The 22,450-nt window shown below is 39.2% G+C and overlaps 1 protein-coding gene across 6 annotated transcripts in view; it reads left to right on the top strand.

The window, feature by feature from the left end:
* Positions 1-22,450, top strand: part of VWA8 (von Willebrand factor A domain containing 8) — a 342,103-nt gene that overhangs the window by 48,891 nt on the left and 270,762 nt on the right. For all 6 annotated transcript variants that reach the window (XR_003519024.2, XR_003519025.2, XM_027588721.2 and 3 more), the window contains 5 exons: positions 8,103-8,270; positions 12,566-12,730; positions 12,832-12,881; positions 14,028-14,136; positions 16,228-16,332. Coding sequence is in view for 4 of the 6 variants with exons in the window: in XM_027588721.2 (XP_027444522.1) it covers positions 8,103-8,270; positions 12,566-12,730; positions 12,832-12,881; positions 14,028-14,136; positions 16,228-16,332 (597 nt within the window). In the remaining 2 variants the exon portion in view is untranslated. The remainder of the gene's footprint in view (positions 1-8,102; positions 8,271-12,565; positions 12,731-12,831; positions 12,882-14,027; positions 14,137-16,227; positions 16,333-22,450) is intronic.

Here is a 22,450-nt window from a genome sequence, read left to right as displayed (position 1 = left end):
TCTCCCTCTGCTTCTCTCTCTCTCTCTCTCTCCCCCTCTGTCTCTCATGAATGAATAAGTAAAATCTTTAAAAAAAATTTAAAAAAAACTGTGAAAAAGAAACCCTTTAAAAAAAAAATGACTGCTCTGTGTCAGGCACTGTCTAGGTGCGGTGAGCAAAAGAAACAGATGCCTGTCATCGTAGAGCTGTTTTTTTAAAATATTTTTTTAATTAATTTTTAGAGCACACACAAGTGGGTGCAGGGCGGTGGGGGGAGGAGCAGAGGAAGAGGGAGAGAGAGAATCTTAAGGCGGCTCCCTGCTCAGCACGGAGCCTTGCCTGAGCCTAACGCGGGGCTCAGTCTCACAACCCTGAGATCATGACTTGAGCTGAAACCAGGAGTCCTTTGCTTAACTGACTGAGCCATCCAGGCACCCCATAGAGCTTATGTTTTAATGGGGGAAAACAAAACCATAGTAAAAAAGTATAGTATAAAAAGTAAATGCTAAAGGGCATCGGGAAGAATATAAAAATTACTTTTATCTTCCCCTTTAAGATCGACAGTGTAAATATTTTCTATATTATTTTCTGTTCTGCCTATATGCATATCTACTTAATCATGTACAATAATTTTTGCAAAAACTATGTACCATGTATATGAAGTTTTATAGTCTGCTTTTTTAAAAACCTGATATTTTATCAGGAGCATCTTCCTATGACACTAGATATTCCTCAAAAATATAATTTTTAGTGTCCATGCAATATTTCATCAAATAGATGTGCTATTATTTATTTAACATTCCCATTTTATCCACATGCCCATGTTGTTGGTAATTTAGGTTCTTTCTAAATTTTCACTATTATAGATAAGGCTTTGATAAATATCACTGTACTTATATCTTGTAATCGCTGAGTATTTTGTACACTTGAATGCTAGAAGTATAATTATTCATCAGAAGGTCTAGATATTTTCAAAAATAATTCAAGAATAATGTATATTGTCAAATTGCTTTTCGGAAAGGGTGTTCTAACTCACGCTTTCATCAGTGCCCTATGCATGATTGCCTCATTGATTCTTGACAGCACTGGGTATTTCTTTGTATGTACTTTGCCAAAGTAATAGGCTTTAATTTGCATTAAAAAATTACTAAGCAGGCTGAATCTTTTTAATATGTTTATTGGCTGTTGCTCCTATAAGATATCAATGAAGTAAGTGGATATGGAAAAGGAGAAGGGTACTGATGAAGTAAGTTATAGCCTGTTAAGAAAGTGTTGAAATTTATACTGTGCTTGTATATGTAAATATTTGCCAAAACTTATCCACTTGTTCATGTAAAGGTAATTTAAGTATTTTTTATGCAGGTACCTTGCTAAGCGGATTACAGATTAAGCTTTTAAAAAAGAATTGGTTAAAGAAGAGAAATAAGAAAATTTATATGATTGGTATTTTGACACCCATGGAGACATAAGGAGACTAAAAGATATTTTGCTACCATATTACCTTTCATTTGCCTCAGAAGACAAAATAACCTGAAAAAAAAATCTAAATCATTGTTATTCTAACCCTTTAAAATTCTATTAATGTATTTTTCCCCCCTTACTTGTTGACATTCTCTTTATTAATCCTGTTTTATTGCCATGTGACTCCAAAGAGCTGGAGTGGAAGACTTTAAATCAATAGAAAATTGCTTGCATTACTCAAGTATGAGCCATTATAAATTAACTAAGCCACAAATAAATTACATTTCGGCTTTAATGTCTTACTGAGAGGAGACACTGAAGATGATTTGGGGAGTAGAAAGCCAGGATGGGGAAGTTCAAATGATTTTCTTTAGCTTTTCCTAAGCTTTTCACATTAGAATATTGTTCATTTGTTTGACACAATACTGTGCACTTCCATAGTTGTGATATACATATTTAATGTTAAGCATAAAAATGCACTTTAAACAATTATATAGAATTTAATGTCTTCTCTTCTGTTTGGGATTATTCCCCCCCTTTTTTTTTTAGATTTTATTTATTTATTTGAGAGAGAGAAAAAGAGTGTACACAAGCAGGGAGGAAAGGGCAGAGGGAGGGAGGCAGAGGAAGAGGGAGAAGCAGACTCCCTGCTGAGCAGGGAACCTGAGGCCTGGCTTGTTCCCAGGACTCTGAGATGATGACCTGAGCCAAAGGCTGACACTTTATCCACTGAGCCACCCAGGAGCCCCCTGTTTGGGATTATTCTTGATTCTCTCTTATTAATAGAAAAAAACAAGGATTAACCTTTTTTTAATACACTGCTTAAATATTATAGGGCATCAAAAGCAACTCCTAATAAATTGAATAACAATGCTATTGATCAGAAAATAAGATCTCTATTTTGTCAAAATGAATTTTACTTATTTTACCAAATAGGGAAAAACATTTACTTGTAAACTTAATCCTATTTGTGGATGCTGAAGCTACTTTCTACATGTAACCACTGTTAAAATTACAAAGTTGTATTTCAGAAGTTCATTGATAAATTAAGTATTTGGAATTTGGAAAGCATCACCTGTAGACAAAAGGCTGTTGAGAGTGGCTGAATTCTTTTACTTGCACCAGACCCTTTACAGCTGTATTGTTAATAATACGTTCTAATTGTCACTTGAACAGTTGGAGAAGGTCTCTCTGTTTATTTTGGCCTCTGTGTTAGTCAGAACTCAGGCCTTGGCTCCTTACCATGTTGCCATCTTGAGTGCTCAGGCCAACTCTTGTGTACTCATATAATGTTAACTGTTTGACAGATTTACATAATTCATTTGAAAAATCAGGGCACATAATATAACACTATAGGTTAACTGTACTGGAATTTAAAATAAATTTAAAAATCAAGGCATAAGAACAACTTTTATTGAGACCTCTGTTGTGCTAGGGGCTTTATGTGATTGCATCTAATCCTCAAAACATCTTAGGAGGGAGATGACTTCTCCATCTTATAGGTAAAGTAACTGAGTCTTAGAGGGCCATGGTCATACAACTGATAAATAGGAGAGGTGGAATTTGAACCAGGATCTGTCCAATTCCAAAGTTTAGGTTCTTTGTATCATAATGCTGTTTCCCTGAAAGAGCGATGATGATGATGATGATGGTGGTGGTGGTGGTGGCCACCATGACTGCAGGATGATAGTATTGATAATGTAATAGCGAATCATTTTGTAAAGGTTTACTATGAGCCAGAGGTTATCTTGGGTAATCTTCACCATAATCTGGGAGATAAGCACCATAAATAGTGTGGCTTTAGAAAGAAATGGAAGCTCAGAGAGGTGAAGTGACTAGCCTAAATTACCCATAGCAGGTAAGTGGTAGAGCAAAGAAAAGTCAGTCTGATCCTATTCTGATATTTTAAAATAAAGAACTTAAAATCTAATTATTTTCATTTTTCTTTGGCTTCCTCAGTGCTGTTATACTGTAGCCATTCTGAGTCTTTCAAGGTTATTTGGAATCTATTTTCATCAACAATAATTTCTATTTTAATAGGTACGATAGCTTTAAATTGCATTTCCAGTACTGCTTTCTTTTCATAAACAGTGACACTGTACAATACCCCTTGAGGATATTCTCATTTAATAAATGAGGACACAGACCTCCAGATTAATTGTTTGCCTAAGGTCTTTTATCAAATCAGAAGCAAATCTAGAACAGGGGCTTAGACAGTTTTTGATTTTTAGGTCATGCAGCCTCCTTTATCTTGAAACCCTTCATGCCTATGTGTTGGGTTGTTAAAACTGATATGGTTGGGGCGCCTGGGTGGCTCAGTCGGTTAAGCGGCTGCCTTCGGCTCAGGTCATGATCCTGGAGTCCTGGGATCGAGCCCCACATCTGACTCCCTTGCTCAATGGAGAGCCTGCTTCTCCCTCTCCCTCTGCCTGCCACTCTGCCTACTTGTGCTCCCTCTCTATCTCTCTGTCAAATAAATAAAATCTTAAAAAAAAACCCCAAAACTGATACGGCTTGTCCAGAAGGATCTTGCTGCATTTTTTTCTGATTTCTGTTTGAGAAAATTAGGTCTCTGGAAGTTCTATAGCTTGAAGGGCAGGAAATGATCCTTATGGTTGATGTAATTTCTACTTTGAGTAACAATCACAAGTATTCACTTCACATAAAATATGTATGCGTTGCTCCCTTCTTTCTTTAAGATTTCAAGAGAAAAAGTATACCACCATTACTTTATTTAAAAGTCCGCATAAAAAATTTTTTAACTATGTAGCCTAAATCATTCATGCTGACAGTTAAACTTGTTCTGTTCTCTTCTCATAACAGGTGTGGGCATAGATAACTATTATCCTTCATATAAAAATTCTCCTAAACTTACATAACAGCATCTTTTAACTGAGTGGTTACATTTTTATTCCATAAACACTAAAAGCCTTTTGTGAGCCAGTTTTGCACTGGGAATGACATAAAAGGCAGGGTTCTCACCCCTTGAGGACCTGAGAATCTTGCTGGGGAGATGAAACAGGCATATGGGAGAACTAGGAGAACTTCAGCATTGTAGCTCCACACTTAACGGGCTGAGCAAACAGAGGGCAAAGAGGGCATCGATGCAGGCAGGGTAGGATGTTTGGGTCTGAGACTTATCACATGGTACCATATGCTGTTGATATATTCGAGTACTTAATGGATTTGCTATGTAGTTGTTGTTGTTTTTTCAAAGATTTTATTTATTCATTCGAGACACAGAGATAGAGAGAGAGCACAAGCAGGGGGAGAGGCAGAGGGAGAAGCAGGCTCCCTGCTGAGCCAGGAGCTGGACATGGGGCTCGATTCCAGGACCCCAGGATCATGACCTGAGCCGAAGGCAGATGCTTAACCATCTGAGCCACCCAGGTGCCCCTATGTAGTTGTTTTTAACATTCTTCTTTACAAAGGTGATGAGATTGCATTAATAAAGTTTGACAGTACTGGTTAAAGTATTTTCATACTTTGTACTTTCTTACTTTTATAGACTATTTTTAGGAACAATCAGGAAGCAAGGTGATGCTGAATTAGTAACTAGTATTATTTCTGTAAATTCAGCGATTCAGATATTGTTACTAAAAAGTGTCTTCTTAAGGTTTTCTCCTTTTAGCCAGTATTCTTGCCTGCCTTTAAAATTTTTAATTTACATGTATGTACTGGGTCTGTAACTCTGTATCCAAAGGGCAAATCGGGAAGAAAGTTAAAAATCTTCGGTGATCCTTTGTATGATTTTATTTTTCATTCTTTTTTTCTAAAAAACATACCACTCTTATAAATTTATATTCCTCTTATTATATTCTTATCATTGGATCCATTTGCACTATAAAGCATCCACTCTCATTGCCCCTCAAATGGTGTATAAATAAATAATAAGAAAAAAGCTTGGGATTTAAAAAAATAATAATCATGTTGAGGTAAATTGTATAATCATAGATCTCATTATTGAAATAGACTTTTCAGATGGCATGATTCAGTCTCTTAAGTTCCAGGAGGTAAAATATGATCATCTTGAGCACAACTGAGAAGGAGAGATACGGAGATATGGTGCCTGTTCCAATTGACTCAGTAAAATGAACAGGGAGTGAAGGAAGGCTCTTGTTTGAGATGGTGGTGTGAGGATGGAAGGGTGATGGATGCATGGACTATTTAGAGGTTACACTTGCATTGTTTGAGGAATTAAAAGGACTGAATTCTGCGTGTCAGGAGAATCAGTGAGACTTTAATTGAAATCGCCATCAGGAAGAGGGCCTGGCTTGGAAAGAAGTCATATTTAATTCAGCATGTTGAGTTTGAACACCTCTATGAAGATGTTAAAAAGGTATTTGGAAATGGGAGTATGGAGATCAGGAGGAGGGTCAGGGTCACATAGTATGTTTCTCAAGAAAGATGAGACAAAGAAAGTAAAAAAAATGTTTATTGTTATTGTTGCTGTTTACTTAATGTAGCACATAACATAGCACCTGCCATATAATGGCTACTCAGTGAACAAGTGAGGATTTATGGGAGTGGGTTAGAGCTTTGCCAATGAAATAACAAGTGAGAGAAGAGGAGGGGAAAGGTTAAGGGTAGAACCTTAGGAATTGCTTGCTCTTGCTTTTTTTTTTTTTTTTTTTTTTTTTAAGAGGACAAGAGTCAGAGGAAGGTTTGGGGAAAGCCAGAGGGAAAACCTACTTGGTAAATATCTAAGATAGAAGATGAAGCACAAGAGAGGATCAAGGGAAGAGGATGGGAGGAAAGGAGAACATGAAGATCAAGAAAATACCTGGTATTTGGCTCTTTGATTTTTGGTGCTTGCAGGTGAGCAGTTTCAGTAAAATAAGGGTGATGGAGGCTTCCTAGAGGCAGTGTGTATGGGACTATTCCTCATGGGGCTTGAAGATAAAGAGAGGATGTTAAGAAGTATCAGGAGACTATAGGTTTTCCTAAAGTACAGACAATGTTTGTAGAAGAGAAGGAAGTTGAAAGTGCAATTAAGAGGTGGTATAGTTGATGGAAGATTTTGGAAGAGGTTGGGTGGGTTGCCACTAAGCTCAAGACAGAAAGGGCTGGTCTTGGAGGGACAGGAGGAGTGAGTGTCAAAGACAGAAATCAGAGTAGGGAAGACACAGAGGGGTTGTGTGCTGGAGTGAAGAAAAATCATGGAATCACAATTCCATGACTAATTATCATGGTAAAGTACTGGACAAGGTACTTGAAGAAGACTGGAAGCTTGTCTTGGCAATAACTTCTATAAGAAATGAAGAAAATATTTTCTAAGTAGTAGTTACGAGGGGCGCCTGGGTGGCTCAGATGGTTAAGCGTCTGCCTTTGGCTCAGGTCATGATCCCAGGGTTCTGGGATTGAGCCCCACATCGGGCTCCTGGCTCAGTGGGGAGCCTGCTTCTCCCTCTCCCTCTGCCTCTCCCCCTGCTCATGCTCTCTCTCTCCCTGTATCTCGGTGTCTCAAATGAATAAATAAAATCTTAAAAAAAAAAATAGTAGTGACAATTCAGCTGAGGTTGACCAGTGCGAATTTGTAGTGGCTTCTCCTCACGTTTTATCACAGATTTGTAATAGAGCTGATGGGAGGAGCAAATGTCCCATCTCTAGAGCACTGTCATCGTCTTCCCCAACCCATCCCATGGACTCATGAATTAAGTACTTTTTATAACAAGGTTCTTAAAAGAAGCAGCATATTTACTTGGGGTTTAGTAATCAGGTGAGAAATGGTGTAGTCCTAGTAAAGATAGGGCTATATCATTATTTTTGATAGCTATGTAGTAGTCCATCATACTGATTTATTATGGTGTATTTTCCCAATCATCTAGACTGCCATTTGGGGGTTTTGGTTTTTTTTTTTTTTTTTTTTGGTAATTATAAATCTTTTGATGTATCACTGTACATTTTCCTGACTATTCCCTTAAGGTAAATTCCTTGAAACAGAATTGCTGGATTAATGAACATAGCCATTTAAATTTTTAAAAATATCTTGCCAGGGGCACCTGGGTGGCTCAGATGGTTATGTGTCTGCCTTCGGCTCAGGTCATGATCCCGGAGTCCTGGGATCAAGCCCCACATCAGGCTCCCTGCTTGGCGGGGAGCCTGCTTCTCCCTCTCCCTCTACTGTTCCCCCTGCTTTTGCTCTCTTGCTCTCTCTGTCAAATAAATAAATCTTTAAAACAATATACCTTGCCAAATTATTCTCCATAAGGTTGTCATTTTGCACATAGACCAACCATGAATGAAAATGCATTTCCTCTTAACCGTACCAACACTGGGTATTATCATTCTTTTTTAATCTTTGCCAATTTAAAATTCTAAAAATGTCTTGTTTTACCTTGCAGCTCTTTGTTAACCAGTGAAATGGAAAATATTTTATTATGCTCATTTGCATTTCATAGTGATATTTATTTTCTTAATCTGAAAAATTCTTTTTATATTAAGCGTATTTATTTGGTCTTTGTTATGTATGTTGCAAGCATTCTTTTTCTAAATAGGCACACAACAAATTCTAATAAACTAGACTGTGAAGTTACTAATCATCAGCGGGTTGCATTATGCATTGACCTCTTACTTCTTCACCTGCTTGCGTTACAAGCAAAATTAGGCCATGCTCTGGCATCTTCCATAGTCTCATATTGCTTTTGTTTCTTGGAAATAGTGCGCGGTCCGTGCAGCCACAGAAGGCAGAACCCTCGTTTTGGAAGGCTTGGAAAAGGCGGAGAGGAATGTTCTGCCCGTTTTGAACAACTTGCTGGAAAACAGGGAAATGCAGCTTGAGGATGGACGCTTCCTAATGTCTTCAGAGCGCTATGACAAACTTCTCCAAGTAAGAAAAGAAAAATCCAGCTCCTTTGTCTTGGCTCCTGAGCTGTGGGTGGTGCTATTTTTGGTGCGACAGGATTGTATGGGAATGAGGACAGCGTTCAGGTGGCTCATATCTGTGGCAGATTGCTGCACTTCAGTCATGAGCTTGCAGTTTTACACATTCTTCAGTTTGCAGATCCTGTTAGAAGACCTCTTAGATTTTTTTTTTCCCCCTTTGGCCAGTGTAAGAACTATTAGTTTCTCTTTTTTTCCCCTCCTTTTAATTCTCTCTTCTCTTTCTCCCTCCTTTCCTATCTTCCTTCTCTATCTCCCAACAACCGTGTACTGAAAGTCTAATGGCTTCTCGACGGTGCAGAGAAAACAAAGCTGAACAGAGTGTAGTTCTTGGCCTCCAGAAGCTCAAAATCCAGTAGATATAGACAGAAATGAGTAAGATATTTAAAAGATACTCAGATGGCCCAAGCTGCCTGGATCTGATGCCTGAGTTGTTTAAAGAGCCTCCGAACAATCCCTGAATCCATTCTGGCTGCCTTGCAGCTGTCTGTGATCACTTTAAAACATGGGGTGGACTGGATCAGACCTCTGTTTGAAACCCTGTCCTCACTATAAAACCCAAAGGCCTTCCAGTGGAAAATAGGTCTTGTCTGACCTGGGCTCCTCCTGTCTCTTTGGCCTTCTCTTCCGCTGTCCTTTTTATTCCTACTGCAGCTGGTAGTGTTCCCTTTACTATACCTTAAACCCGCTGGGGGGGCATTCTCTTAGTGCTTTGCAAGTCCCTTTGCTCTTCCAGAATGGTTTTCTCCCAGATACCTGCCAGGCTTCTATACTCCTTCAAGTCTTTGCTCCAGTGTTATGTTTTCACCCTCCTATTTGACATTGCAGTGTCCCCTCTGCCCTCATGCTCCCTGACTCTGCTCTGTTTATTCCGTAGTCTTCTAACATCCTACAGGAATTATTTCCTTGCTCTGTTTTTAGTTTATTCGCTGCCTCCCTCCGCTAGATTCCACCTTTCACGAGGGCAGGGATTTTTGTCGCCAGTGGTATCTCAAGGTCTTAGAGCAGTGCCTGGCACTTGGTGGCTGCTTGGTAACTATTTGTTGAATGAATGAATCAGTGCAATAAAATCTTTAAATGCTGTGATGCAAGCTGACAGAAAGAGGACCACAGTAAGGAGTGTGGGGCCCTTCAGAGGCTTTGGGGAAGGGGTTCATGTAATGTCACAAAAGGACGAGAAGACAACCGTTGCCCATTCAGCGCCGTCCATGCTACACTGGAGCTGTCCGGCTAACCCAGAGTTCCAGGGATTGATGGCTCTGCCTCTGCATTCTAGGATTAAGAGTCTCTCTGATGCTTGTGTGGTAGAGATGCATGTGTGCTAATTTTACTGCCCCAAGTTGGTTACAAATTGCTCAAGAACTGATGCAAGCCCAGGACACACTAGGCTCTACATAATAGATGTTGACACCAGAGGGTCTGATTGAACTGGTGCTCCATGGCTGGCAGGACCAGAAATAGCTCTTTCTGATTCCTGCTGTGTGAGTTTTTTCTCAGAAACCTGTCTTGCTACCCTTTTAGCAGTCTGTTTCTTTACTGTTTATAGGAGTCTCTAGATGGTGTTTTCACTGTGAGGTATAGTCTGGTTTTGGATCTATCCGAAGATGACATCATACTAATGTAATTAGAAGAGGATAATTGAGGATTTAATCAGTAAGAAAAGTTAAATTCATTCATTTGTATTGTTAGAGTTAATTTACTGAAATGAAAGACATGTCTATTATTCATTTATTTAAACTTATTTTAAATTTTAATTAATATTTTATAAATAATATGAATTTAAATAAATATAAGAATAGTAATTTATAGTTATTATTTTTGAAGTAGGTCAATGTTATGCAGAACATTTTCTCCTTAGATACTTTCTGATTACAAAAGAACTATTATTGGCTCCTATATAGTTACTTAGTTATTTGCTATTTTTAGTAAATGATTTGGAAGAGAATACTCAGATATGGGATATATATTTTAAGTATAGTAGTTACTTCACAACAAGAAGTTTGATATATTCTTTATCTGTGTTGGAATTTTATGCAAAGTTATTGAACCATATTACTTTGGATAAGAATTTGAGATATGGGGTCAAGAGGGTTTTAGTATACAAGGAGTCTTTGTTATTGAGAAGGGCGTACTACATTGTTTTTTCCCAATGTAAGTGTCAGTATACATGCTTAGTTTTCTTTGATAAATGTCATTTCTATATTCATAGCATCTGTCTCATAAGAACCTCAGAGAATATAGGCAAGATTCCTTCACAAAGCACCACTACCTCAAGACAATTTCTATGATAAAAGGATTTCAACACCATAATTTCAGTCCCACTTATTTCTTGTGAGATTCAATATGCTAAATTTGAATACCTCAAAATTTTAATGGTTTCATAGAGGTGATTTTAGTAGAATTTTGTTATTATGGAAACAGATACAATCAGTTTGTATAAATTTTATTTATATCCTGATGATCATTTTTTGGTAAGTGGAAAAGAAAACTATTCAGCTCTCTGAAGATGATGCTGTTGGTTTCTCAGGCAGAGCTAGGTCCTGACTCTTGTTTTCCAGTGCATGGTGACATAGCATCACTGTTAGTCCTGTTAATGAAAGTGGGGTTGGGGCGCCTGGGTGGCTCAGGTGGTTAAGTGTCTGCCTTCGGCTCAGGTCATGATCTCCAGGTCCTGGGATCGAGCCCCACGTCGGGCTCCTGGCTCAGTGGGCTGTCTGCTTCTCTCTCTCCCTCTGCCTGTCCCCCTGCTCATGCTCCTTCTCTGTATCTTAAAAAAAAAAAAGACAGTAGGGTCATAATTTTGGTTATGCTTAAAATAGTTGTTCATTATGTTTTTAAATGATTTCAGACAGTCAACAGACGTTTGTCCTATTATATTTAAGAGATAATGAGTCCTCTCAGGAGCTTGGATTCAGCATGAAGTGGTAATGAACAGAAGTCAGTGCACACATGTTTAATGATAACAGCTTGCATAGGATACAGTGGAGGGGTACAAAACTGGTTCCGATGGAGGGAGGGATTAGAAAGTGATGATGTTGTTTGTGCTAAGCTTGAAATGATGTCTGTGTTTATGCTGTGCACAGTGGAAAGGGTGTTTCAAGCAAGTGGAGCAGCGTTGGTGAAGCAGCATGACGTGTCTGGAGAGCCACAGTTGTGAGATGGGCCTGGAGCACAGGGTCAGGGAAGGTAGGCTGAGGGGTGGGTGTGCAGTGCCTGCTGAGCCTGGGAGAATGGGACATGAATCAAGCAGGAAGGTCCTTGAATGTCATGTGAAGAGCTTCTACACTGTTCTATGGGTTGCATCCCCTGAAGGTATGCTGAAAGCTGAGGATGTGCACGTTCATAGAAGCTTTGTAAGCTATACATCTGAGGACAGTGAAGAGCCATTGATAGGGTCGGGCAGAGAGAGAAGGAATGACAGCTAACAGGTGCCTACTGTGGACCAGTTGCTTTCACATACACTGTTGTGTTTAGTTTTCCTAATAGGCACAGGAATGTTGGTGATACTGTTCCCATTTTATCGATGACAAAGCCGAGGGTCAGAGGGTATAATAACATACTCTTGGCCACTTCATTAGAGTTTACGCCCAGTGCTGGAGCCAGGGTTTATAACGCCAAGCCCTGTACTGTTTGCAGTCTCAACTCCACCAGATGCTAGTTGCAGGACCATGGGCAAGTTATATAATTCCTTTGAACATAAGTTTGTTCATCCCTAAAAAGTAAATAAATGTTTATTTGCATTCTGGTAAAAGTTAAATGAGCAAAATTCATCGAAAGTACTTAACCATGTAGTGAGTTTTCAATACATGTTAGTTGTAACTATTAATACACCTTGGCAGAAGTAGACTCATAAACATAAATGTCAATTTGAGGTCCATGGGCAGTCTCTGCTCTACCTCTAGGACTACCTTTTTACGTTCTCTGATCTGAATCAGTATGTTTTCCTTACCCTCCTCACCCAGTTTCTCTGAGTTAATGACTGCAGCTTAGAGATCTGACCCACATTGCCTTTGTTCCTTGATGTGTTAGCTGCTTCTCCATTCAACACCATTCTTCATGTTGGGAGCCTTCCCTGGTGCCCTGATCCTGATTTCACTTTGCTTCCTTCCTTGACGGTTTGGTTTTGAGGTGGTTCTCAAATACAATTTACTCAGCAATCAGGGCCTAAATTCCTTAGCCTGGCAGCTCTTGCTGTTGTAATCTGCATCATTGATGCTCTAAGTTTTGATCTCTTTCTTTCAGGCTCATACCAGAACAGAGTTGGATGCTTGGAAGATTGTTCGGGTTAGTGAAAACTTCCGAGTCATTGCATTGGGCTTGCCAGTGCCTAAGTACTCTGGGAATCCATTAGACCCCCCTCTCCGTTCTCGATTTCAGGCCAGAGATATTTATTATCTACCCTTTAAGGTAAGTATGAACAAGGACAGTTTATTTTTAAGCAGTGTTTCTACTTATATTTGGTTACTATAAAAACGTTACTATGATTTGATATGTTTCTGTTATTTTAGGACCAACTTAAACTGTTATATTCCGTTGGAGCCAGTGTTCCTGCTGAGAAGTAAGTATTTCAGCTACACACACATACACACACACACACACACACGCACACACACACACGGAGACATTTATATAAATATCTGGACACTTAACATTGAATTTGTTTATTTGTTTTGCCCATTGATTGATTAATTCATCCATTCAACAACTATTCTTTGAAGAATTTTTCAGTAGTTTTGGTAAATGCTGATGATAAAGTTAATAAGACATGATCCTTGGAGGCAAGAAACTCAAGATCTGATAGAGTTTAAAGATATGGGAATACATTAGTTTAATATTGTATAGTAAGGGTCATAATTTCAAAAAGGCGTCAGCATTTGAGGTGGGTCCTGAAGAACGAGTACACTTTTGCCAGATAAAGAATGGAAGTAAGGAATTCGAAGAAGTTATTTTTATGAGCATGGGACATGAGAGTGTACACCTTGTTCTTGAGGCTATAAAAAGTTCAGGTAGCTGGAATTCAGGTTTGGATTGAGAAAGGTCAGAGGGGGGACTGGCAGGATAAATGTGGGCCAGGTTGTGAAAAACCTCACATATTGTCATATTTTAGAAATATAGGGGCGCCTGGGTGGCTCAGCCAGTTAGGCGTCTGCCTTCCGCTCAGGTCATGATCCTTGGGTCTTGGGATCGAGTCCCGTGTTGGGCTCTCTGCTCAGTGGGGAGCCTACTTCTCCCTCTGCCCCCCCCCCAACTCGTGCTCACTTGCTCTCTTAAGTAAATCAGTTTTTTAAAAATCTTTAAAAAAAGAAATATATCTGTGTATTTAATCAGCTTCTGAGTTTTATTTATTTTTAAAAGATTTTATTATTTGAGAGAGAGAGAGAGAGAGAGAGCAGCAGAGGGAGAGGGAGAAGCAGACTCCCCACTGAGCAGGGAGCCACACATGGGGCTCGATCCCAGGACCCTGGGACCATGACCCAAGCTGAAAGCAGACACTCAACTGGCTGAGCCACCCAGGTGCCCCAGCTTCTGAGTTTCAAATGGAATATTATAATATGAAGCTGTTGTTTCTTGAGAATTTAATAGCAAATATCATCTTTTAGATTAATTAAATTGGCTCAGCTGTTTTATATTCAAAAAACGAATACATTTTATGTATTAAAACTATTAGAATAACATTTAACATCACTTAATTTTTTTTCCCTAGAATTTCTCAGCTCCTGTCCTTTGCCACCACTCTCTGTTCCCAAGAATCTTCTACTCTTGGACTTCCAGATTTTCCTTTAGATAGTTTACCAGCTGCAGTTCAAATCCTGGTATGTATAAAATAAATTAATGACTTGTATACCCAAATGTGGGAAAGAACATTTAAAAGTTAATCCTTGGGGATTAATCACTTCAGTTTGCCTTGTCCTATTCTTCTATAAATATTACGAGACCTGAGATTAATTGGCTCCAGCGCAGTAAACTACAGAGACCAGCCATGTGTTCTGAGCCCTTAAAGAGCTTCCAGCTTTGTGTTGTGGGGGGGAAAGCAGACATGTAGCTCAGGTAAAAGTCCCACAGAGGGAGGGAGGACTCAGCCCGCAGAGGCATGAAGAGCTGCGAGAGGCGTATTGCCTGTAGGCTGTGCCTCACACCTGCCTCAGCCTGAGGCCAGGAGCTGGGGCTTTCACACTCGGCCACCAGCAGTCATTGCCCAGTGCTCATCGCGAGGGACACTGATTCCCAGGCGCTAGCTGCTCTTTCGGCCTGTAGCAAGCTGGCTTCAGGAGTTCAAGAGCAGTCTTCTTTAAAAGCCCTGCTACCGCTGGCTGTTGAAAGGGAAAGGTGAGAGGCTCAGAAAGGGTAAGAACAGATCTGAGGGGTTTGGTGGAGCATAGACATTGTCCACCACAGTTTCGCAGAGGTCATGACAGTAGTGTCAGGAGTGGTGGAAATGCCTTCCAGGCAGGGGAACAGCTCGGACAAAGGTGTTGAATCACAAAAGGGCTTGGTAGGTTTGAAGAATGCTGAGTTGTATTGCTAGAGCAAGCATGTATGGTGAAGAGAAAGGTGAGAACTTTTGTGTGAAGTGCTTTGCATGGTGAGTGAAGCTGTCTGGATTTTATGGTGGGGAAGAAGGGGCCTATTAGATATTATGAAGTAGGTGAGGTGTATAGTAATCAGTTATATGTTGGAGGAAGATACCTCTGCTGGCAGGGAGGAGGGATGGGGAGAGCATGGTGGCATAAGGAGCAAATAGGAATCAGTTGTAACCATCAGTGAGATTCTGCTAAAGAGAGAGCATAATCCCAGGTAGTAGGGATCCTGCCTAGACAAGAGATTTACTTTTATTTATTTATTTTTATTTTTATTTTTTATTTTTTTTTAGACAAGAGATTTACTTTTAAACTATAGTTGCGATTCGTTTATGGCTCCTGAGACTGAGTTAGGTTTCACAGGTATTGTTTACACTGTTCTGTATATTTAGAACGGCTTTTCTCCTCCTATTTATCATAGCTCCTACTTTTCGTTCTTTTTGTTTTTGCTTGGAACTTTTTACTTTGACAGTTCTCTAATCTAAAAAAAAAAAAAAAGTTCACAAGTAGTAAAATGAACACCCACAATCCCTCAACTAGAGTCACCAATTTTTAGCATATTGCCACATTTGATTGCTCTCTCTCTTTTTTTCTGAACCATTTGAAAGTAAACCATGGTCAGTATTCTTAAATACTTCAGGGTGCAATTTGTAAGAAGTAGGACGTTGTGCATAACCAGAACCGTTAATCATACCCCTCAGCACGTTAACAAGAATTCTATAATATCATCTAATAGACAACCTATACCGAAATTTCTCTAGTTGTCCGTTAGTAGACTTCTGAAAGTAGAGTGAACAGAATTGGGAATGCAGTTTGATTTGGGGGAAGGTTTTGAGAATAATAAATACTTTCTAATTTGTAGTTTATAATCGTGAGGCTAAGTACATGTGTGTATGAGATTAACTCAGATTAGGAATAAGAGTGAAGGAGAAGGTATTTTGGGATCAGTAGGGTAGGGAAATGTGTTCGGACATCTAGTTTCAGACATGCTGAACAAGGGTCAGTGGGATATCTAGAGTCACATCTGGGCAATTGGGAGTTCAAGTCCAGAGCTCAGGAAAGAGGTCAGGATCAGAGACAGAGACAGGGGAGCCATTAACAGATAGCAACTGCAAGATGGGAGTGGGTGAGCTTACCCAGGGAAAGGGTGTGAAACAGGAAGAGAAGAGGAAGCAATGAATATTTACTCTTGTGAACTTCTGGAAAATATGAGAAACCTATTAGTTATTGTTTATAAGGCAATTTCAATGTCATATGCATTTCAGATAAATTTTCTGTGATTATTTTAGATGTTCCTCATTCCTATGTATTTTTGCTCCTAAATAGGATTCCTTTCCTATGATGTCAGTCAAACATGCAATCAAGTGGCTTTACCCATACACTATTTTACTAGGACACGAAGGGAAGATGGCTGTGGAAGGTGTTTTAAAAGTAAGTATCTTGGGACACCTGGGTGGCTCGGTTGGTTAAGCGTCTGCCTTCAGCTCAGGTCATGATCCCAGGGTCCTGGGATCGAGTTCCGCATCGGGCTCCCTGGTCAGCAGGGAGCCTGCTTCTCCCCCTGCCTCTGCCTGCAGCTCCCCCTGCTTGTTCTCTTTCTCTCTGACAAATAAAATCTTAAAAAAAAAAAAAAAGTAAGTAATCTTATATGTTAACTAACTTGAATTTAAATTAAAAAAAATAAATATCTGCTTCACTTTCCTTTCTTTTTCCATTGTTTCTTCTCGTCCCGTCTTTCTTCCTTTCCCTTGCCTTCCCTTGCTTCTCTCTCTCTTTTTTTCCAGGCACAGAGGCACTGGCAGGCCAGTGATAGGGAAGCAAGGACAGAAGTGGCTGGTGTGGTTGGGACAGGGACTACATTGAACAAATAAGTAAATCAGTTGAGCAAATGAGTGAATATATTGAGGATTATGAGAGCTGTGTTACTTACAGTTGGAAAAATAATTTATAAACATAGAAAGGGAGAAGGAAAGAAAGACTCCTGAGGTTTTAGATTGGAATTGGAGGAATCAGAATGAACTGTTTTTTTCAATATATGTAAACAGGGTAATAGGTATAGATAGTGTGTGTATATGTGAATGCAGACACATATTTTCTAGCTCTGTCCTCTAAGAAGGCCTAAAAACTGACACTCCAGTGGCAATGATCATGCCAAGTGCCAAGACATTGGTTTCTAAATACCACACTTCCTAAAAGGAATCAGGACACCTAGGAAGTAGGGCTGGTTCAAGGATCAACACAGGAGAAGTACGCGATGAAATGAACCGGGATCATCTTATTGTGCCAGAAAGCAAGGAAATGTCTAACAAATGATGTTGACGTGGCAAAAGTGATAGAGGAGCCAGCTTGAAGTGGTTCCCATTGGCTAAAATGTGGGACAATTTTAGCATCAAAATAAACAAGGATGACAATTGATTACAAACCATTGAACAAAATAGGAATCCCTAAGTTCATATTGATACAAATGAATAAATAAATACAAGGGGGAGAAGAAAAATCTCTTGAATAAATGCAGAAGGAATTATATAAACAGAAAAATCACCGTTTGGCAACCATCAGTGTGGCAGTTGATTTAGGCAGGAGCCATCAAAGGTTTTAAAGCTAGTGGGTGGAAGTTCTACGAAGAATAGGGTATTGGGGTGCCTGGATGGCTTAGTCAGTTAAACATCCGACTCTTGATTTTGGCTCAGGCCAGGATCTCAGGGTTGTGAGATTGAGCCCCACGTTGGGCTCCGTGCTCAGCAGGAGTCTGCTTGAGATTCCCACCCCCACCATGTGTGCGTATGCTCTCTCTCTCTCTCTTTCAAATAAATAAATAAAATCTTCAAAAAAAAAAAAAAAGATAGGATATTGATGTCACCTAAGAATATCTCCTACCAAAATGCGCAGTTGACTACAAAACAAGAAAATGATACTTTTATGGTAAAGGCCAACTTGACCAGGTGGGACAAATCGACGTAGTGTCCCTCCTGAGTGTTAAACTGAGAAGAGCTCAGCCTCATTTCAGGGCTATTCTAGATAAGGACTCAACGGTGTGTGTTTGGCCATGAGAAAGTATGGTACAGACCTAGGTTGAGGGCCGTCTTACATAACGGAAGGCCTGTGTTCTTGACAATTGTCCAGTCCATAAGAGAGAAGAAACTGAGGAAACTACTTCAGATTAAAAGGGACTAAAGAGGTATGATAGCTAAATGCAACATGTGCTCCTACGTTGGATCCTGGACCAGATAGGAGAAAGTGACATTGTGGACACAGTTAACCTTGGATTAGATAGCAGTGTTCTATTAAATGATTTCCTGATTTGGGAGCTTATATGTGATTACATTGGCCAGAGTTCTTATTTTAGGAAATAGGAACTAGAATGATGAGGCATCATATCTGCAGCTTGCTCCTCAGTGGTTCAGTAAAAGACCAGTGATAATGGCCTGGTGTGGGGTTGCTGCTGGGAGTAGGAGGGAGGGAATAAATGTGCTACAGTGGTAATCATTGGGAAATCTGAGTGAAGGCAAAACAGAAGCTCTTCGTACAGCTGAGTCCTGCAACTTTCCTGTAAGTTTGAAATTCTTTTAAGATAAACATTTTTAAAAGTGAATATCCACTATAGTGTTTCAGAATAAAAAAATTTTAAAAACAAATATAACTAACATAGCACTAAAGTAAAATTTATCTGCCTGTAACTTAAATTATTAACTTGAAAAGTAAGCACTTTATATAAAACTATGGAAATTGCTATAGACCTGTCATTTAAACTAATGAAGTTCTTATTTTTATCTTAAGTGGTTCATAATATATGGAGCCTGATTTTCTTTCAAAGCATGCATGGATAATTTCCTCATTGTATAGTTTAACTGTAGTGTTTTCTAAAGGGCCAGTCACAATATATGTTATCTTATAACTATACATATTGAACATGCTGACTCTTGGTAGAGATTTATTGACTTACCAAATTAATTCCTTCTTATGAAAGACAATTTTTCTTTTTCTTTTAGTTTGGCTTAAGGAGCAGATTTCTAAGGAGTAGGTAGAATGTGAACACTTAAGTTGTTTCTATATGTATAGGCCCTTCATTTTCTGGAGGCCAGGATTTTACCACCTTAGGCAAATGGAGTGGTATTTGTTTCTTTCCTATCCCAAAATCTACAAAGGGAGTACAGAAAGAAGTATTCTTTTTTTGTTTTGTTTTGTTTTATTATGTTATGTTAATCACTATACATTACATCATTAGTTTTTGATGTAGTGTTCCATGATTCATTGTTTGCGCGTAACACTGTATTCTTTATGTAGGTAGTAATAGTGAGAACTCAGAAGTAGATTCTAGGTACGCTAGCAGGTTTTTTTTCCCCACATATCAGCGAGCCAAAGAAACCTTATTTTCATTGATTGGTGGTGTCAATAATGATAATAATAATAATAGTAATAAAAAATAAAACTAATAAAAAGCTCTTCCTCATAGATGCTGAGAAGTATAGTTGGGGACAGATTCTAAATGAAGAGCATAAAGAAGCAAAGGGAAAATATAACTATATAGTTCACTTTAAGTTTTATTCTTGGCACTGAAAAAAATTAGAATTCATCTTTGATTTAATCAACTTCTGAATTAAGTTGGTATCGGTCATTGAACTAGAGCACACAGTGTTTTAAGAAAAAGGCTGTGATTCCAGATGTGCTCCCTCAATGCCTATCAGCACAGTGCCCAACTCCTGCAGAACAAGGGTAAATAGGGATGAAGACAATGTCATGGGAAGGTCTGATAAAATGAAGCAATGTAAACTTTTTTGTGACACAACTGAAAGAAGATATTCAGTGCCTGCAAGAGTCAGTTATGAACGAAGGTATTTGTTTCTATAAAGAAGCCTCTTTGATGTGTTTCTGATCTCTAATTTCAAAACTAGTCATACAAATTAGACTTCCAGTGAAGATGGCGGAGTAGGAAGATCCTAAGCTTACTTTGTCCCATGGATACAGCTGGAGAACACCCACATCAGTGTAAATCACCCAGAAAACAACCTGAAGACTGGTAGAATATACTCTCTGGCCCCATTGAAGTGGGTAGGAACGGGGGGAGATGTGGTCAGGAGCTAAATGGACCTGGGGGACTCTTTGTGGCAGGGAGGGTCACCTTGGGCTCAGAGAGAGGAAAAGAACAGGCCCTCTCACCAGGTATGCCAGGCACTGGAGACCTGCACAGGGAAGACAAATCTCCATAACATTTGGCTTTGAAAACCAGAGGGGCTGATTTTGTGAGTTCTTACAATTAGCAGGGCTTAACACCTGGAACTTGGAAAATCTGTGGGCTCAGCTCTGAGAGGGTGACAGGAATCTGAGTCCCCACCCTTAAAGAGACAGCATACCAAATAGCCCCACAGAGATACAGCATAGAAACAGCAGTTTGAAAAATACTGGAGTATATGGGAGGGAGATTTGTTTACTAATTTCAGAGCATGTGCTAGAGAAATAGGGATGCTTGGGAGACCTCTCCAAGAACAAAAATGCTGGCAGGTACCATTTCTTTCCCCCACCCCCCAGCCTAGATACATGGACACCTTCGAGTACCAACACACCCTACCTAACTTGCTAACAGTGTGCCCTGCCCTGCATTCTGTGGACACACCCCCTCCAATACATCTTGGCCAGAGCACACCCAAAGTAGTGCCACAGGCCTAGCAGTGTGCAAACATCTCCCAACAGGTGTGAGCAGCACAACAAAGTGACTCTTGCCCCAGATTGGCCCAAGACTGGTCCACTAACAACACAGGAATCAAACCCTGCACACAACAGGGGAGAGCCATTGCAGATGACTGGGTTGAAGGCAAAAGTGGCTCAGCCACAATAGTAGGGTGGGGCACACAACACAGGTAGGAGATACCCCTGGAATGCCAGGTTCTGATGAACAGTGGACTTTACACAGCAGAGCACTACGGGACCTCTTCTTCATAGAAGGCCACTACTTTTAAGAGCTGGAGATGTAGCTGACTTTCCTGACACATGGAAACAAAGAGTTAGACAAAATGAGGAGACAGAGGAATATTTCCCAAATGTAAGAACAGGACAAATTCACAGCAAAAGAGGTAAAGGAAATGAAAATAAGTAATATGCTTGATAGAGAATTTATAATGTCATAAAGCTACTCACTGGACTTGAGAAAAGAGTGGAGGACCTCAGTGAGACCTCTAACAAAGAGATAGAAAAAAAAAAGAACCAATCAGAGATGAAGAATTCAGTAACTGAAATTAAAAATACATTAGGTGGAATAAATAGTAGATTAGAGGAAGCAGAAGAACGGATCAGCGGCCTGGAGGACAGAGTAATGGAAGGTAATCAAGTTGAACAGGAGAGAGAAAAAAATAATAGAAAATGAAAATAGACTTAGGGAACTCAGCAACACCATCAAGCATAATAACATTTGCATCATAGGAATCCAAAAAGAGAAGAGAGAAAAGGGGGCGGAAAATTTATTTTCAGAAATAATAGCTGAAAACTTTTTGAATCCGGGAAGAAAACAGAAATCCAGATCTAGGAGGCACAGAGAGCCCCCAACAATACATTAAAAAAATAATCATTCACCGCCATCAAGTGGGATTTATTCCTGGGAGACAAGGGTGATTCAGTATTCACCAGCCAATCAACGTGAATCATCACATCAATAAGAGAAAGTATAAAAAACATATGATCATTTCAATAGATATGGAAAAAGCATATGACAAAGTACAAATCTGTTCATGATAAAAACCCTAACAAAGTAGGTGTAGAGGGAACATACCTGAACATAATAAAGGCCATATATGAAAACCCCACAGCTAACATCATATTAAGTGGTGAAAAATGGAAAGCTTTTCCCCTAAGATGAGGAACACGACAAGGATGTCCACTCTTGCAACTTTTATTCAACGTAGTACTGGAAGTCCTAGCTATAGCAATCAGACAACAACAAGAAGTAAAAGGCATTCATATTAGTAAGGAAGAAGTAAAACTTTCACTATTTGCAGAGGACATGATATTATATAGAGAAAACCCTAAAGACCCCACCAAAAAACTACTAGAACTGATGAATGAATTCAGTAAACTCACAGGATACAAAATCAATATACAGATACCCTTTGCATATCTATACACTAAGAATAAAGAAGCAGAAATAGAAATTAAGAAAATCCCATTTATAATTGCCCCCAAATCATAAAATACCTAGGAATAAACTTAACCAAGGAGGCAAAAAAAAAAAAAAAAACAAAACAACAACCCTATACTCTGAAAACTATAAAACATTAATGAAAGAAATTGAAGATGACACAAATGGAAAACATATTCCATGTTTATGGATTAGGAGAACAAATATTGTTAAAATGTTCATACTACTCAAAGTAATCTACGGATTTAGTGCAATTCCTATCAAAATACCAACAGCATTTTTCACAGATTTAGAAAAAACAATCCTAAAGTTTGTATGGAATCACAGAAGACCCCAAATAGCCAAAGCAATCTTGAAAAAGAAGAACAAAACCGGGATCACAATCCCAGATTTCAAGATATACTGCAAAGCCATAGTATTCAA

The sequence above is a fragment of the Zalophus californianus genome, chromosome 3 (genome assembly GCF_009762305.2).
Source record: "Zalophus californianus isolate mZalCal1 chromosome 3, mZalCal1.pri.v2, whole genome shotgun sequence".
NCBI lineage: Eukaryota > Metazoa > Chordata > Mammalia > Carnivora > Otariidae > Zalophus > Zalophus californianus.
The sequence above is the reverse complement of the archived record's forward strand: the minus strand, read 5'-3'. Positions and strand labels throughout refer to the sequence as shown.